Source organism: Sardina pilchardus, chromosome 8 (assembly GCF_963854185.1).
Source record: "Sardina pilchardus chromosome 8, fSarPil1.1, whole genome shotgun sequence".
Taxonomy (NCBI): domain Eukaryota; kingdom Metazoa; phylum Chordata; class Actinopteri; order Clupeiformes; family Clupeidae; genus Sardina; species Sardina pilchardus.
This window is the reverse complement of record NC_085001.1, coordinates 15,352,863-15,371,040: the sequence shown is the minus strand read 5'-3', so window position 1 is coordinate 15,371,040 and position 18,178 is coordinate 15,352,863. Positions and strand designations below refer to the sequence as shown.

The 18,178-nt window shown below is 42.9% G+C and overlaps 2 protein-coding genes across 2 annotated transcripts in view; one reads left to right on the top strand and one right to left on the bottom strand.

The window, feature by feature from the left end:
• The first annotated feature begins 681 nt into the window (after positions 1–681).
• On the top strand, positions 682–7,271 carry osmr (oncostatin M receptor). Its single transcript, XM_062542936.1, has 17 exons — positions 682–939; positions 1,404–1,552; positions 1,643–1,808; positions 2,009–2,290; positions 2,909–3,038; positions 3,409–3,557; positions 3,663–3,796; positions 3,954–4,101; positions 4,305–4,384; positions 4,527–4,749; positions 4,937–5,131; positions 5,221–5,322; positions 5,600–5,758; positions 5,920–6,072; positions 6,178–6,259; positions 6,345–6,429; positions 6,552–7,271. Exons 1-17 carry the CDS (start codon positions 867–869, stop codon positions 6,912–6,914), a joined length of 2,673 nt encoding a protein of 890 aa, XP_062398920.1. The 5' UTR covers positions 682–866; the 3' UTR covers positions 6,915–7,271.
• A 1,392-nt stretch (positions 7,272–8,663) lies between these two features.
• Positions 8,664–18,178, bottom strand: part of LOC134089444 (rapamycin-insensitive companion of mTOR-like) — a 29,089-nt gene continuing 19,574 nt past the window's right edge. Inside the window, exons 33-40 of the mRNA XM_062543886.1 lie at positions 17,810–18,126; positions 15,929–16,106; positions 13,950–14,031; positions 13,635–13,856; positions 13,262–13,420; positions 12,361–12,484; positions 11,992–12,130; positions 8,664–11,619 (exon numbers count right to left, since the gene is read on the bottom strand). Coding sequence (XP_062399870.1) covers positions 11,545–11,619; positions 11,992–12,130; positions 12,361–12,484; positions 13,262–13,420; positions 13,635–13,856; positions 13,950–14,031; positions 15,929–16,106; positions 17,810–18,126 — 1,296 coding nt within the window. The 3' untranslated portion in view covers positions 8,664–11,544. The remainder of the gene's footprint in view (positions 11,620–11,991; positions 12,131–12,360; positions 12,485–13,261; positions 13,421–13,634; positions 13,857–13,949; positions 14,032–15,928; positions 16,107–17,809; positions 18,127–18,178) is intronic.

The following is an 18,178-nucleotide window of genomic DNA, read 5'->3' as shown; positions in this document are numbered from 1 at the left end:
AGAGTCGACGCGTTGTGGCTTCCAGTAAAATGAGCCAACTGGCATGGGCCAGTATAAAAACATTATGATCAGAGAGAGTTGAAGCAGCGCAAACTCTGTAGACTACTAGCCTATAATTCGGTAGCCGTATGGATTATGTTGGATGAAGAGTATAACATATTTCAGATCTAAATATTTAAGATACATGTATTACTTAATTTTCACTGCTTTTGTTTTGGTTGGGCCCTGCATGGTGTCAGGTGTCAGGTGTCAGGTCCATATGATCCATCTCATAATATAATTCATAGGCCTACGATTTTCTTAATAATAACCTATAACCTAATAATAACTCAGCCTGTCGAAATGACCATTTACAACGATTACACTATAACCTTATTTTCATAATCTGATCATAATGTAAACCAAAACACTTTAACTTAGCCTACAGCCTAGGTCAATAGCATTTTTTTCCTGAAGAAGTCTGTCTGAAAGATTAATAATCTTTCAGACAAGGCTTCTTCAGAAAAAAAATGACAATGCTGAACCTCACCTCTAGATGGCACTGCGGGGTGAGAATTCGCTGATCCATATAGATAGTGGATTTTTCTCACTTCGCGTAACTCTAACTAGGCGATGGTCGAATACCTCTATAGGCTACTACAGCAATCTCATATATATATGCCTATGTTAGGCCTGAACTAGCATTACATGGGAGTGTGGATTGAATAGCTTGCTTTAACTGTGAGGGTCACCTGATGGATGAGCAGGGCTACCTGATGGAGATGCAACCACGAGATGCAAGTCCGTAGAACTTTCATAGCCTATTAGCAACTCATCATGTGCCATGTGTCATTTTGGAGAAACTGACGAGTGACTTATGGAATGCAATGGATCAGGGGTTGTGGCTTACATGTCTTATACTTGCGATCATTTGGAAAAACGGCTGGTGCCAAGGTTTTGGTAAGTGCACACCTGTTTTGTTCTTAGGCTGTTCATAGTACCCGTAGGATATGCTATGTTCTGGTCCGTTTACCGATCATTTCATCTCAAACTCATCCCTCGACCCTCAGCATGTGAAGAGACACAATGTAACATTTTTTTTGGGAGGAAATTGTTATAGGCTAAGGCTATTTCAAATTGGCAATTTTGTTCAAAATAGTCTCGAGATGGAGATATAGATTTTGCAATTTGTTGGATTGAATGATTGTAGGCTACATAGAAATTGAAATTGTACAAAATGTCATGCAGACATTTCAGAAGGTTGAAATCACAATAGGTCAAAACAGTTAACATTCTTTAGGTCAAGTTCTGCTAAGTAACTACTAGGCCTATGTCCAGAAACAAGTATAACATATTGCAACACAACAAAGGATAAACTCATTTCTAGGTTCAAGGTGCTATCCTATTGTCATTCTGTGTCTCAGATTTTATGGACTTTGCACCGATTAAATTTGACATGCATCCACAAGATCATCTACATATTGTGGTAAACTGGACAGCAGACAGCGCACTTCAAAATGTTACTTATGCAATTCAAGTGGCCCGCACAGATAACTTCAATGTAATTGAAAGTGTAAGTAGAGCCTGCAAATCACATCAAAGTTTAATCAGCTAGACAAGAGGCTACTCTAAGTTGGACATTTAAAATACCTTTTTCCCGTAGGTAAACATAAGCATTAAATCACAAAACTCTGAAGAACCATTCCAAACTTGGACATGGACTTCGAAATTGCCTTTACAATGCGCTGATCACTCGGTGAGGATGAGACATATCCACAACTACAACTCTACTTTTGTAGGTTCCTGGAGCCAATGGAAAACTAATTCAGGTAAGAAAAAGAAATGTTATAAACTGTTATCATTTAATGAATTAGTAATTGTAACAGATTCATGTCTGGCTCATAATGACATTGGTTTATTAGACAAACAAACAACCAGCCTTGTTTTTCGGGATGATCTCTGTTCTCTCCTGAGTCTTCTCTAGACTGTCTCCTAGATGGGTTTTTGCATGTATGGTTTGATTTTTCAGGTGTTCATGAAGATGCTCATAATGTCTGGCAGAGGCCACAGATATTTCCATCTGAGGAGATTCTCCAGGAGAGATCCGAAGTACACTTCTGTTGTGTGGCGCCAAGGGACGCCCAAGTCACCAGCATAATCTTCAACAGAACACAATACCCCCTCATCAACGTCGGTAACCAGGTCAAAGCCATTGCCGTGGTCAATCTCAATATCACCTCTGAACTGGGGGTCAGCTTCAGTTGTTTTGACTCCAATGGCAATAAGGACTTCACTTCAAACTTTGTCACTTGTTAGTATTCTTGATAACCATTGCCTTGTAATCCACATCTAGAGGTGTTATAATAGTATGGCTGCCCAAATTGTGGACATTTATGATATTTACATTATTTAAGCAAGTGGTTCTCAACCTGGGATAATATTGTATTTTAATTACAGTCTTTACACTTTCACTTTTCATTAGTTTTGCTGAATTACCATTATTATGTCTTACACACACACACACGCACGCACGCACGCACGTACGCACGCACACAGGCACACAGATGCAAACAGAATGGCTTTTCACAGTAGTCTGGCCTTAAGCATTTAAGTGAAATTGCCAATAGTAGTATTTGACTTGGAAAATGTTATGTCATGATAATGTAGTCCTCTGCTGATCCATTAGCTGCGCATTGTTGTTTATGGTCAGACACTGCTATTATGAACATGAGAGGGTTGTCCTATGTGTTTGTAACACGTGTGATGGTAAAGTACAAGCCTCGTCCACTGTTAAGTACTTGGAAAACAAATGCAGCTAGTGGATGGGGTGGTGGGGAGGGGGGTCGCAAATACCAACCTGATTATTCAAGGGGGTTGCAACTCAAAAAAGGTTGAGAACTCCTGTACTTATGAAAACACGTATCACCAGTCCCTCCACAGAAGCCCAGAAATCTAAGCTGTGAGACAGAGGATTTGAAACTCTGGAGCTGCAGATGGGATGCTGGAAGACCGCCTAACCTTCGCAAGCGCCACGTGCACCGCTATGATCTGCTTGTGGAGTAAGTTCAAATTGTTATGTTGAAATGATGTTGTATTGCTGTTGTTGGGAACCTCTTCCTCTTCTTTTCCAGCAATTCAACAGTAAAACTTATTCATTGATGTTGAATTTGATCTGTTAGGACAAAACAGAAATATCTGTGATATGCTGTAAAAGGTGCAAGCTGTGTTTTAGTTGAAAACACCGTTCAAAATGAAATATCAATAGAATTTGAAGAAGCCAACATTTGAACATTAACTATACAACTCAACTATGTGACTACATTCAAGACAACTCAAAGCCTACAGAACTCCATATAGCAGATTATATGACTTACTAAGAGAAAATGGCTGTCCAAGCTTTATCAATTCTTCATTTGTGCCTTTGTGAAGGAACTCAGGCCATGATCCCATCAGGTGTAACATGTTCTTGTGTAACTTCCTGGCTGCCTCACACCTGCATGAGTATAATGTCACCGTGGTGGTAACAAGCAGTCTCGGGCAAAACATGGAGAGCATCAAGTTCCATGCACTGGACAGAGGTTAGTTTGTTGACTAGCAAACCAAATGCTTGAATGTTGTTGACTATAATTAATGTTTACAGTGTTCTGCCTAGAGTGTTTAAATATTTTGACGTTTGTGTCCAGTTTTTCCAGTTGCCAAGAGTTTGTCTGTGATTCCTGATGTGACTCAAGCTAATGTGTCTTGGACTATAGAAGGAAACTTTACAAATATTCCAATGGTTTGCCAAGTCCAAATTAACCCTGAGGGAAATATTATGGTATGCATTATATCCATACTCTTATGACCAAGTCACCATGAAAATAATAACAAACATTATATTAACACAATTTCAGCAACATTCTATTCACAGTTTTTAATTCATTTATTCATTTATTTATTGTAAGCAAGTGAACTGATCTGTGCTGCTTTTGTAGGCCATTGAACAGACTGGAGGTTTAGCGCTACACTTTTTTTGTCAACTGGACAACTTAAAACCCAGCAGTCAGTACTCGGTGAAGGTACAATGCGCAGTTTCTGGGAGAGGATGGGGAAAGTGGTCTGGCCCGCTATTCTTCAAAACATGTAAGTTCTGCTTCACTATCAATTGCCATTACTATGTCTTAGCACACACACACACACACACACACACACACACATTATTTGTAAAGGTGTCAATTGTTGAAAAAAAGCCTTTTTTAAAATTGTAGTAGTCCAAACTTACATTTTTCTCACAAAGAGATTACACTGGTCTGAACATGATCTCTTTCACTCCTTACCTTCACCAGATCCCCTGGTTCTTCTGGACATCTGGAGGAGTATACAAGCTCTTCCAAGTGGCCGTCGTGTTATTGTAACATGGAGGATAGTAAGTTTCAACCACAACAGGACAATGACCTGATCAATAGAAAAAATACCAGAACGTAAACAAATTTTATGACATTGCTATAACAGCAGTTGCTTCACAGTATGTAACTCTCTTAATAGCTCAAACTTGCCATACCTTTCAGCATACCAGTGACATGCAGCTTGATGTCAAGTCATATGAAATTCAACTACAGCAGGAGAACAACCTGGGAACATTGTGGACTAACATAACAAGTGTGAACCCACAAGTTAATCAGTCTGAGATCCTCATTGATGAGCGAGGGTGTAACATTTCTGTCCGTGCAAACATCACAGCTGGAATCTCCATTGCATCTCATATTCTCATCCCTCCTGCAAAACATTCTGGTGGGTAAACAGTGGGCTCTGAAATGTTGTCCAATGGCTGTCCCATAATTTGTACTGAAAGAGACATTCCTCAGAGCTGTGGTTCAACATATGCATTCAGTGTATAGATATGGCTGTGTATTGACAGGGCATTTGCATAAAAATGTACATAACTGACACATTATGTATTTTTCCTGTATCCCCACAGAAAACATTATCCCAAAAAAGGTGGTTGGCAGTGTCAAAACTGGGTTTGTGTTATCATGGACAGAGGACCCAAGTGCTACATGCGGGTACACAGTAGAGTGGTGTCAGAATGGGAGTGGTGAACTGCCTTGCACCCCTAGCAACCTCCGGTGGGAAACAGTGCATAAAAATAACACATCCTTATCGCTCAAAGCAGGTACTAATCTTTGCTCGCCACAGTGTAATGATTTGTATCAGTTTCCATGTAACTAATCAGGCTAATATCAAACCACATCTGTTCTCTAGGAGCTTTTACGGGTGGTTGCAGATACACCTTCAATGTGTTGAGGTGTGGAGAGGATGGACATCGCGTGATTGAGACACACATTGGCTACTTACAGGAACAGAGTGAGTGTTGACAGGAAGGCGCTTTTCCTGTCTTCGGCACTTTGTCATAGTGTCGAAGGCGTACGTCTTGCATCAGACCGCAGTCAGAAAAGTTGCTCAATGACATAAAGTACATGGTATATATCACAATGTCTTGGTAATGCTTGAAAAAGCGTCAGTTTGGGTTTCATCGACACCAAGTTGTTACTCTGGTTACTTAGGATTAATATTAGCTATTAAGTTAGTTCTTTTTGGCGTAGAGAACTTTAGTTGCCAACATTTAACCTCTAATTTACAGGCCCCACACAGTTTGTTCAAATTCATAATCCTCCAGTGGTGACATCTTCCTCTGCCACAATTGAATGGAGTTTTCCGGAAGATGATCCCCAGCACCCCGGTTTCATCTCGGGCTACCTTGTGACTTTTCTGAAAGGCCACTGGAGTGACCAGAATCATAGTGAGTTTCCTGACTTTGCAAGTCATTGTTGCTGGTAGTTTACTGGTCACTTGGTAGCGGCAAGTGGCAGTGTGCTATTCATGCCTTTTCGTCCTTTTCATCTACATTTAACAAGCCAAGTTGGCGATCAACCTCTTCACGGTGCAACATTTTGTTCCCAGATTCCTACAACCTTTCAATAGACGACCCACACAGGAAGTCGATCACAATTAACAGTCTGTGGGAGAGCAGAGAGTACAGCTTCTGTGCCCAGCCATATACATCAGCAGGTCTTGGCCCTTCTACATGCCGGACATTCAGAACCTCCCCTGACTGTGAGTATCAGTCACAAAGCCATGATTGTGTAACATAAGGAAGGCATCCAAGATCACATTCAACTGATGGTGAATGTCTTAGATTTCATGGATTTCCTTTCGCAGACACGCACGTTTGGGTGAAGAGTTCAATCCCGATTATATTCCTTTTTGGTTGCTGTATTCTTCTTTGGCCATATAGGAAAAGGTCAGTACACAGTTCAGACATTTGTAGATCTGGGAAACATTTTCCACAGTCCCATCAATCTTACAATGACCCCTGTATTCTTCAGACTGCGTAGAACAGTTGTGGAGATCTTCACACATCCGACCATGGTGAACAGGAAAGTGTTAGAGCTGGACAGCTGTCTTTACGAGGTACATTCCACTATCATTCCACGATCAGCCCAATCTCACTTAAAAACAAAAAGACATACAAAGATAAGACAAAACATGACACACAGAATTGTCTTCAGTGTTCTCTCCTCCTGTGCTTGCAGACGAGCGAGAGGATTGGATCCCAGACTGTGGAAGACTGCATGTGCTGTGACCTCGAGATCATAGAGGTCAAGCCAGGCGAGGCAGAGTGCAAGTTCCTGGTCTATCCCAACAAGGCCGGTTGTTCTTACGCCCCGTTGTCGGCCCGCTGCTGCACGGAGATGATCGACGACAGAGTGTGGGACGACGATCCCGTTAGGGAGAGGGGCGCGAGCGTGTGCAATTTCACCTACTCGCCGACCAGCACAGAGGTGTCGTTCTGTCTGTCATCATTCAGCTCGGACTGTCTCACAGAGAGCCAGCCTGTCCAACCACACAACGCGTGCACCACAGACTATGTTACGACCGCAGGCATGCCAGTGTAAATTCTGTCCTGCTCCTTTTTTTTTTTTTTTGGCCATTTTATGCCTTTATTGACAGTGACAGTGGAGAAAGACAGGAAGCGAATGGGAGAGAGAATGGGAGTGGGATCCGGAAAAGACCATGGGGCGGGAATCGAACCCGGGTCGCCGGCGTGCGGTGCAGGTGCCCCAGCCAGTTGCGCCACAGCTGGGGCCTGTCTTGCTCTTTTTACCTGTATGTCCTAGACTACTCTGAATATAATATTTTAAAATGGTTTGACACCACACAGTGATTTGAAGGACCACTGTCCATAGACAGTTTCACACATTGTTGCTGTGAAGGAAGACTTCTTGGTATCATTTATAAAGTGATGGGGATGTTTGCACTGTATTAGCTTTATTTTTCTCAAATGTTTTTCAGAAGATTGTATTTTCAATTTAATTAAAACTATTTTTGTTCAAGTAATACAGAATGGACAATGGTGCAGTGTTGAAGTCACTTCCAGACAGGTGCACTCGCATAGTTATTGGTTAATTTCTAGTCTGTTTGTCTTGAGACCTCACATTACATCATCCATCAAAAATCAAGCCTGACTAGTATGTTAGGTCCGCTATATGACGTATGCAATCTTGTTGCTTCGGGCTGTGCGTCCAAAATGGCACGGTCATCCTCTGATGGCAAAATTTACGCCACGCAGACTTTCATGGACGTGCAGTGCATAATTTCTGTCTTTAGAGCTGTGATGCAGCTGGAGCACCCATACTTCCTACAACAATGCCATTTGAAATTAATGTAGATCGAACTACAAATCATTCTTTTTTTGTGATTAACATTTTTTATTTATTATTAGAAAATGTATAATTTTACACTTCTTCTTAACCCAAGATATGTTCATTTATTGAACACCTATCATCCGCCCATACAACAGTTACATGGCAACCATAACCCTGACCCTGACCTCTGAGGGGACCTGATGTCTATTGTTCATATTTTCAGGGTGTGGCTCCTGGACATTATATATAAATCTATAAAATAAAGATTGAGGAAAGGAACAGATTATTGAAAAAGACACCCCTCTTCTTTCACAAGTGTTCTAGTACATTTTGCTCAGTGACAGATGGGCCAGAGCCTTACTGTATATTACTAGACACACGAAGACCATAGACTGTATGATTTTGAGACCATTTCAGGGGTGTAAAATAACTCGAGACTATTGTAGCTCAAGAATAAAGAGACTATTATGATACAGCAAACATCTACTGGGTGTGCTGTACACCAACACATGAGCAATAGTATTTAATTATTATTCTGAATAAAAGTAGTATAGAACTCCACCCTTTCATTCCAGTCACGTCAAACAAATGACCAAATCATTTTTAAAACTCTCACCTACAAATCCCTCCACGCTCTTGCACCCCAGTATCTTCATGATCTCCAGTCCTTGTGGTCCTGTGACAAGGATCAGCTTGACATTCCCCGCATCAGACTCCGGACTGGGGACAGAGTCTTCTGTGCTGCTGTACCCAGACTATGGAACAAGCTACCACGCCCCATATGCGCACTGCCCCCTCCCTATAGACGTGCTCAGAAAATACCTGTTCTATGAGGCCTTTGGCCTGACCTCCGCATTGCCTACCCATCACATTGTCAAGAGACCTTGGGTATCCTGAAAGGCGCTATATACAAAGTATTATCATTATTATTATTATTATTATTATTATTACATACACTCAAGAACAGATTTTTGGAAATAAATCACAAACCATTCACCATTGTCTTTTTTCCTTTTTTAATAATATATCCCTTTGATTGTATGTTTGTCAAGGTCAACAGCACCTAAAACATACTGTACACATTATACAAGGGAGTCACAAATTCGGCCAAAAAGGAGAAATGGGGAAAAACCCAAAACAAGAAAAAAGTATTTTAAATTATACTTGCAATATTATCTTAAGGAAAAATATAAATATTCTGTCTTTTCTGGTCTCTCTTTCTCGCTCGCTCGCTCGCTCTCGCTCTCTCATTCACTCACCTCTGGTATACATACACAACATTGATCAACTCAGTCAAAAGATTTAAGTGATCCGCAAGTAATCTCTACAAATCCAGACAAGTAGCAGCATATTAAACAAAAACAATGACAAGAAACAGGGTGGAGGGAGGGAGTTCAATTGCCCCCCCACAAACTCCACCCTAGGCATCTTACTTGTACTCTTACATAATTATTTCCACCTCTGATGATACACAATAACGTTGAAATCTGGGGAAAAGACAGCGGATTTAGACGTGTTCGGTTGACATTAAGCAATGGATTACAGTGAGTGTAGTTTGTCATGCACGTTCCTTGAAAAGCTTAGTATACAATGCTGATAGTATGCTGTATGAAAGATGCTGCAAGGAGAAATGTATTGTATACGTGTTGTAGTCTGCACATCTACCAACATTACAACTCTTTATGTTACCAGTGCTTTAAAGACGATTTACTTAATTTAAATAAAAGATCTGTCAAATTCTGGATATAGAATGGTTCTTCAGAAAGTACACAACCGACCTTGTTGATTAATAAAGTGACCAGGCATAAAAGGAGCTCCTTGCCTTGTTGATATTTTTTTTAAATAGAAAGTTAAGACTATTGTAAACATCTGAGAGTGAATGCAAAAAGAAAAAAAAAAGTGTCAGAGCAGTTGTGCAAGGAAATGGTGAAGTCAACATAGGGTTGTTAAATACATGGTGTAATTCTGCACACACATGCTGCACAAGTTACATGAGTTGGTCAGAAAACAAAAACATGTTTTCAACTGGTTTTCATTGTTTGTATGGAGTAAGGGATTCAGTTCTGATATACAACCCCTTGATCTGAGGCGAAGGGAAGAGGTACACTAGTGATGATCTCACGGACAACAGTATATATATTAAAACCACAGTAACCGTACTTATTTGGCTTCAGGATAACAGAGGATGACATGGCAACAATTTGATTTTTTTTGCCAAAACTTGGAGAAGAAAGATGATATGATGTCCCTTCAGTGACGTACGTAGTAGTTCCTATGTAGGATTTTAGCAAATAGTATTTTTTTCAAAATAAAAGACCCCTTGCATTGACTTACTCTGGTGGAATGACATGTCTTCGCAAGAAAAAAAAAAAAAAAAACTCACTTCGTACAGTATCCATCTCTCCTCAACTTTTTTGATTTATTCCTGTTGCTAGCATATAGAGGAAAGAAAAAGCAAGGGATGAAAAAAAATCATTTTAGCTTTTTCTTCTGTCTCGATGTCATATTGCTAGTTCATATGCCCACATGCAAAAAAAAGCCTGTTAGATTTCCACCCCTTGCGCACAAACATGCGGCCGGGACAGGGTCCGTTAGCCAATCAGGGGACTGCGAGCAGGAGCAGCTCTCTCTGGCCATACATGGACTCCTCGACAGCACACTGCACATACCCAGGGACATACGTCTTCCTCTGACTGGTGGGACATTTAGTTGGATGAAATGCAGCTGTGTTGTGCATGACAACAATGACAAAAACAAAAAACAACCTGCCTTCATGGAAGCTCCAAACTGAAGAAAGTACCAACGCCTACAGCTGAAATAATAATAATAATAATAATAATAATAATAATAATAATAATAATAAACAGCTCTCTCCAGAAAAAAGAAGGAATTAGAAAGAGAAATGAGAATGACATGGCTAAAGACGGAGTGTCCCAATGAGGGACAGTGGCAAAACATGATGGGTGCTTGATTGTTTGAAGGTTGTAATAATAAAAAAAAAATGCACCATAAACTATGAAAAAAAATACACAATAAATAAGATAAAACAACAGCTGCTGTTGTGTGATTTCAGTCCTTTGACTGAAGGCTTTGAAAGATAAAATCCATCAAGTCGTCATACGATTATTTGTCGTGAAACTGAGGGGGACCCTGTCCTGCAATGCTTGTTCCAGTTGAGGACGCCTCTAGTTTTCTGTAGTGTTAAGAGAATACTGACAGGCTTTTAGTTCTTTAACAACCATGCCAATATTCGGATCCTTTTGAAAATATAGTCCTTCATTGCAAGTAAAATGTACAAAAAAAAAACCTGTTCTTTACTTTCGCAGTAATGCTGAATTGGTTTGTTCAGGCTTACAGTTTGTCATTTGAATTTGTGTTCGTTGCTCAACTGGTTCCAGCCATAATATTTGGTAAATGTCTCTTTTTGTTTTGACAGCAAACAAAAACAGCAATGTGCTTTGTCTGGTCTGCTGTTGTGGTTTGGGTTTTCTCGTGTTTCTGACTGCAGCCATGATCCATCTCCCCGCGGCGAACACAGAGAGTGAAAGATATGTACTTCTCCCCATCTTTCCCTCCCTCTCACTCCTCCATATCCCATCTTCCTCAAAAACCACCAGCACACTCTTCTGTCCTCTTCCCATCAGCTCCCTTCTGTCGCCCAGCTTCTCTCTCTAGCCACTCTTCCTGGCTTCCTTTAGTTTCTCCGCATGTGAGGGGAGGAGGATAAGAGTGTGTGTGTGTGCGTGTGCGTGTGCGTGTGCGTGTGTGTGTGTGTGTGTGTGTGTGGTGTGGAGGTGTGGAGGTGTGTGTGTGTGTGTGTGTGTGTGTGTGTGTGTGTGTGTGTGTGGAGGTGGGGGTGTGGCTGCACTGTATGGGAGGATCAGGACACAGCAGCAAAGTCTCCCTCCTCCTTCTTTGGTGGCATCGACAAGATGGTGTCAGCTTCGTCATACATCTTTTTGGAAAAAAGAGGGAACAAACAGATGTAACAACAAGAACTGCATTAAGCTGAATAAGATTAATGGAAACCCTCTAGAAACACTGAGGATAGAAACATTAGTGTGTTCAAATGACTTTCTACTTGCATACAGTAGTAGGGTCAGTTATCGTTTCTGGTTCATTGTGATATCAGCAGTGTTGTAGTACGAGTCCAGGACTCAGACTCGAGTCCGAGCCTTTAGCTAAATTTAGAGACTCGTGACTTGACTTGAACTTGACCACTGGAGACTCGAACCTGGACTTGGACTCGAGGCATAGTGAGTGACTTGACTACAACACTGGATATCAGTTGTAAAGAAATTCAGTGGCGGAGGGGAGAGAGACATACGGGGCTGAACTGGACGTCCTGGAAGAGCTCCTGGATGAAGCGGCGGGAGGGCAGCCGGAACATGCAGTGGGCCAGCAGGTAGGACACCTCGGAGTACAGGCAGATGTCGTCAAACGCGTACGGGAACTTCTCCTTTATGCTGCGGACAGGGCGGAACATGGACTTCTGGTTAAAAGGTGGGGCAGTGGCATTAGTAACACTCTAAAACTCAAGATCAAGGACAAGTCTCAAGGAGGACAAGTCTACCTTTTAAGCATAATGATTTAAACACACAAAAACACTCTTTCGCTCAGACACACACACACACACACACACACACACGTACGCACTTACACACGCACTCACGCACACACACACTTCCTGGCTTACGTGAGAAGGCCTGTTTCATGGCCCTTGGTGCCAACGGAAGAGCTGAGGTTGACCACCAACCGCAGCACCTCCTTCCTTAGGAGCACTCTGGATGCCGGGCTGTCCTCAGACATGGTCTTGCAACCTAATGGGGCACACAAAGGTGAAAGAAGAGTTCCTTCTTCAGTCAAGTCAAGTCACTTTTATTCATTTAGGACATTACTGTATGCCCAGAGTGCAGCCCATTACCGTAAATTCCCGACTGTTAGCCGGGGCTTATATTTTGATTCTGCAACATTTCTTCAGCTATGAGGTTAATACAGGGGGGCAGTTAATATCGCTTTATTATGGTTTTGTTTCTTTTCACTTGCTTAAAACCCTGCGGCTTATACACAATGCGGCTTATATGCGGGACATTACTGTAATACATTCACACTGTTCACCTACCTGCTACTACTATTTACTAAATACACATTTGTGCATAATCTCTCATCTGTGTAGAGTATCTGCACACTTCTTTTGCTTGTAGCATTGCTCTAAACCAAGCCACAGACCATAACAGACCATGTTATAACATGAACATGTGAGTAAGTTTAGGTGATTACACTTGTTCAGATGGTTTGAATCTGACAAGACAGTGAATCAGAAGGCGAGAGGGTGGTGAGATGGTGAAAGAAAAATGGTAAAAAATAAACACGTCAAAGATGGTCATGTCATGCCATGTCATTTTAGGAACTGATTTGAAGTGCAAAGACACCCCCTAGTGGACATTACAGGTTTTCAGTTCATGCTAATGTTTGGGCCAGTTATAATCAAGCAAGTTTTTTTCCCCCCACCCTGACCACAGCAGACATAACCACAGTTCAACCTAAAAAACGAATCAAATAAAATCAGAAAAAATGGAAACTGAAGCCCCTCTTACCCAGGACAAGGTCAGTGCTGGGGGTGCTGCTGTTGACTGAGCCGCCGGACACCGCGTCACTGCAACCCGACACGCCCGAGTACTTGGACTGGGGCACCACCTCCAGGTGGTTGTGGCTGGTTGGCCCAACCCATGGAGGGTACTGATTGTCACTGACTTCTGATAGGAGAAAGATGAGAGAAAATAGACCTAACTGAGAAAATGTCTGGTTCACTTGCAATATTAACATTGATTATACAACAACATTTTGGCTCACAGACCTTTGTCAGGTTAGTTAATACAGGTAATACTGTACATAAAAAAACACTAAAGAAAACTGTTCTCCACAAACAAACCCCCTCAGCACGACCGTGCCCCTGTGACGGATGCTCACCGGTGCGGTTGTGAGTGGAGTTGAGGTGGTTGTTGCCGCCGTTGCAGCCCAGCACCACCAGGCCCACGCAGTAGAGGCAGTTGTCCTCGCTGTGCTCCTGCAGGCCCGTCTCCTCTGGGCCTCCGCCCGCCTCTGGCTCCCCCTGCTGGCCTGAGCCGTCCTGCCTGGCCAGCAGCTCCGAGATGCTGAACTGCGTCTTCAGGGCAGGGCCAGAGACAAAGCCTGATAGGGAAGAAGGTCAAGTCCTTGTTAGCTAGTTTTTATTCCATTATTTGGTTATTATGTAGGACAATGACACTGTTTTAAAAGCATTACCATCTGACTCCCCAAAGAATTTAGCCACTTTCTCCCCAGCCGTTGGACTTGTTCGCTTCTGAAAGTATGAGGTCTCTTTAATCTGCAAAAAGGAAACACGAGCACATCAGAAAATGAAACGGAATCCCTTTCACCTGTGACAGTGATGAATTGTTGTAAGCCTCTTTAGCCTGGGACTGCAAAATATATTGCAGAGTGGATGAAAGCAGATAAAAGCAACGCTGAAACACAGACGGGACAGCAGGTCATCTGAACTGTGTGTCCCAAATCAGCCATCAATTAATTTAACAATGGTAGGATTTAGAAGAAGTATTAGGAGAAATGCTGAACGTCACCAGACCTAGCATGCAACAGTCAGACCGGCTCCATGCCACATCTGGCTGTAGTCAAAGTCGAGTCCAAATGTTATTTCTAGAGCACATTTACGGCTGAGCCGCACTTCACAGTAAAGTGAAAAAAGTGCAAACACATAAAAAAAGAAAAGGGCTGCAGTGTACAGACAATGGCCGGGTTTCCCAGATTCGTTAAGAAGCTCTTAAGTGCTAAGAACTTCTTAGGAGCTCTCTAAGAACATTCTAAGAACGCTCCTAAGACGTTCTTAGCACTTAAAGTGTAAGTTTGGCGGAAATTGAAAATAAAGCTATTTTCTGAATGATAATACATCAACTAAGCCATGGAGGAAGTAATTTTCGCTCATCACGCAGTACAGAGCTAGCACGGGCAGGAACGACAGCCCAAAATCGCAAACAGTGGGTGTGGATGGGGATTGGAGCCACACGCTTTCAAAATCGCATTTTTAAACCACTACCATTGCTCAAAACAGCGCCAAACCTCATCAGTAGCTTGCTCTAGGTGTCTACACATAAAACGAAGCACCAAACAGTCTGTAAACTTTGGAATAGTCAGTATACACGTAGAATCAATTCGAGACCGCAATTCCATCTGAAGCACAGAAATGTCTCGCGAGATCTCACACGGAAGCACGGGACCTATTCCTACAGGTAGTCAAAATCGCATTTTTAAACCACTAACATTGCTCAAAACAGCGCCAAACCTCGTCAGAAGCTTGCTCTAGGTGTCTACACATAAAACGAAGCACCAACAACTTGGCTCATGAACCCGACGTTTATAAAAGAAGACTGTTATGAATATAACCCCTTCCAGCTCCTCACGAAGGAAAGTCCACGACCTCTCGTGTGAGATCTCGCGAGACATGTATGTGCTTTATATGGGGTGTTGCGGTCTCGAATTGATTCTACGTGTATACTGACTATTCCAAAGTTTACAGACTGATTGGTGCTTCGTTTTATGTGTAGACACCTAGAGCAAGCTACTGATGAGGTTTGGCGCTGTTTTGAGCACTGTTAGTGGTTTAAAAATGCGATTTTGAAAGCGTGTGGCTCCAATCCCCATCCACACCCACTGTTTGCGATTTTGGGCTGTCGGTCCTGCCCGTGCTAGCTCTGTACTGCGTGATGAGCGAAAATTACTTCCTCCACGGCTTAGTTGATGTATTTTCATTCAGAAAATAGCTTTATTTTCAATTTCCGCCAAACTTACACTTTAAGAGCTTCTTAACGAATCTGGGAAACCCGGCCAATGACTGTAGGAGTTAAAATAATATAAAAGGAGAGACCATTTAAAAAGACATTGTAGCTCCTTAGGGGCAGATAACGCAGGTGTCTGTAAAAGATTGTTTATTTGTGTTTATTTTTATTTTTATGGGCCTTTTTATGTTCTTTGTTATATTTTTATGTCTTTTTATTTTACTTTTATTAAGTGGTGTACAAATGTTTTCCTTGGTTTTGACTTTTTCTTTTACTGTGGTGACGGTCAATGTTTGTGTGTGTCGTTTTGTTGTGAAACTTTCAATAAAAAGTTCATCACAAAAAAAGAAAAAAAAGAAAAAGACATTGTAGACATGGCAGAACTCGCACGGGTCGTTTCCCCCCCCCGCGGTGATTGGACGGCCGTGTTACCTGGAAAATGTCGTTGATGTCGACGGGCAGCGCCAGGCCCACGTAGTCGTCGGAGCAGCCGTAGGTGGCGCTGGACACCATGGAGCGCACGGAGGAGGAGCGCTGCAGCGTGGCGTGGTTGATGGGGCTCAGCAGGTCCTCCTTGTCCAGGGAGGCGAAGCTCAGAGCCTTGAGGAACCTGGAGAACACCACACACACACACACACACAGACAGTGAGGAGAGGAGCAGAACACACAATCACACACACAGACAGTGAGGAGAGGAGCAGAAAACACACACACACACACACAGACAGTGAGGAGAGGAGCAGAAAACACACACACAGACAGTGAGGAGAGGAGCAGAAAACACACACACACACACACACACACACACACACACCATCCTTCTTTATCTAGATCAGTGAGGATGAGGACCGAGGAAGGAAGGAAGGGAGGGTGTATAGCACCAACACCAAATGAGAGGCACCCTGGGTCTCAGGGCAGAGGTGGACATGTCTTGCTGCAGCAAGTAAAAGTCCTATAACTAGTCCTATAATATTTCTTTCAACCATTCACAAAATTAGCGGATTTTTTTTTATCAGCACATCTCCACAGGGAGGTAGATCCCTAGATATTTGAAAGCTAGGTACCACATTGTCCGTTGAGTTTATTAGCATACCTAACGGTGGCCATATTACTGAGGGCAAACATCTTACTGGCAATCAGAGACAGCTGTTTCTCCATTGGCCTCCAGTGATTGTTGCCCTCATCATGATGGCGGCGCTATTTACCGTAATTTCCCGACTTATACATTGATTTTTGCTAAATTTCTTCAGCTATGAGGTTCATACAGGGGGGCAGTTAATATTTTGTTAATATGGTTTTGTTTCTTTTAAGTTGCATAAAACTCTGTCCTGCGGCTTATACACAATGTGGTTTATATGCGGGAAATTACTGTACGTACATCAGGGAGCCCAATGTGGTGCCTAGGTTTCAAATATCTATGGGTGTATCGGCTGTAGATTTGTGAAATCCCCCTCTGTGTTAAGACTGCACAACGCAGAACCAACACTACACGTGGTAGGACTTTTACTTTCTGAAGCCGGATTTTTCTACACGTCGGCCTCAGGGCTGGGCTGTTGGGTTTTTAATTTGGAACTATGAGGAAATGGAGCTACTCCGTGACCAACAGTACACAGAAGAAAACAGAATAAACTACCAAAGACACGACACAGCATCTCAACTCAAAATATACCACAAAGTATTAAACCAAGAGGAGCTACTATTTCTAATACTCAAACACCAAACGAGCTGCCTGGAATGACAGTCATACATACCAAGTCATCATCACACTAGACAGACCTTACTAATCCAACTTGAACAACTACATTATTAAACATCATCTCACTAGAGAGACCACACCAATCAACTGACAAACACAATCATCAAGCCACACACCAAACTAGGCTCTACAAATAGCTATTCTAAGGCCTTGGCTCAGTCTGAGGGAGATGCACGGCGGCGCTACGTGGTGTCTAAAGGAAGGGAACTGTGGTACAGGACATTCTGTCGTACGTCAACAAAATATCCACACACTGCAGTCGCTCTTAGGTGGTGGGCTACAATCCTCTACGGGGGCAAGGAGGAGGCATCAACCCACCGTGGGAGAAAGGTGTCGGACACCCTGCGATTGCCCCCCATAGGCAAGTAGCCTGAGACGCTGTGGCGCTTTGCGTGGGACGAGTACCTGAGGAACCAGCAGATTACAGCAGTGCGATTAAAGCCCTGGAAGAGCGTCTCTCCAGAGCTCCTCTAGCTAGAGTCTACTGGGTGCGTTAGCACCTAGCCTAGCGTAGCGTAGCCTACGGTAAAAGATTAAAAGAGGCGATGAACACGCACCGTGGGAGGATGTGGCGGGACACCCTGCGCTGGTAGCCCGTGGGGATGTAGCCCGAGCAGCTGTGCCGCTTTGTGTGGTGCGGGTGGTGGTGGGGGTGGTGTTGCGGGTGCTGGTGGAGGTGCGGGTGGTGGTGTTGGTGCAGGTGGTGGTGGTGCGGGTGGTGTAGAGTGTGGTGGAACGAGTGGTGGAGCGAGAAGTGGTGCGAGTGGTGGAGTGACTGATGGAGCGGGTGTTGGAGGGAGTAGTGCAGCGTGTGGTAGTACCTGGAGAACCAGCAAATACAAGGCCACAGATGAACAAGTCCTACAACTAGGGTCTACCACAAAAGTGAAGAGTTAGACTGATTTCGACTGATCCAGGTCCATTTT

Bases quoted from the DNA above. Each gene is read 5' to 3' on its own strand.
- osmr (XM_062542936.1), top strand. From the start codon at position 867: ATGGATCAGGGGTTGTGGCTTACATGTCTTATACTTGCGATCATTTGG. The intron at 3,558-3,662 runs GTTAGTTTGTTG...GTTTGTGTCCAG, and splicing joins GTTCCATGCACTGGACAGAG to TTTTTCCAGTTGCCAAGAGT. The intron at 6,073-6,177 runs GTGAGTATCAGT...TTCCTTTCGCAG, and splicing joins ATTCAGAACCTCCCCTGACT to ACACGCACGTTTGGGTGAAG.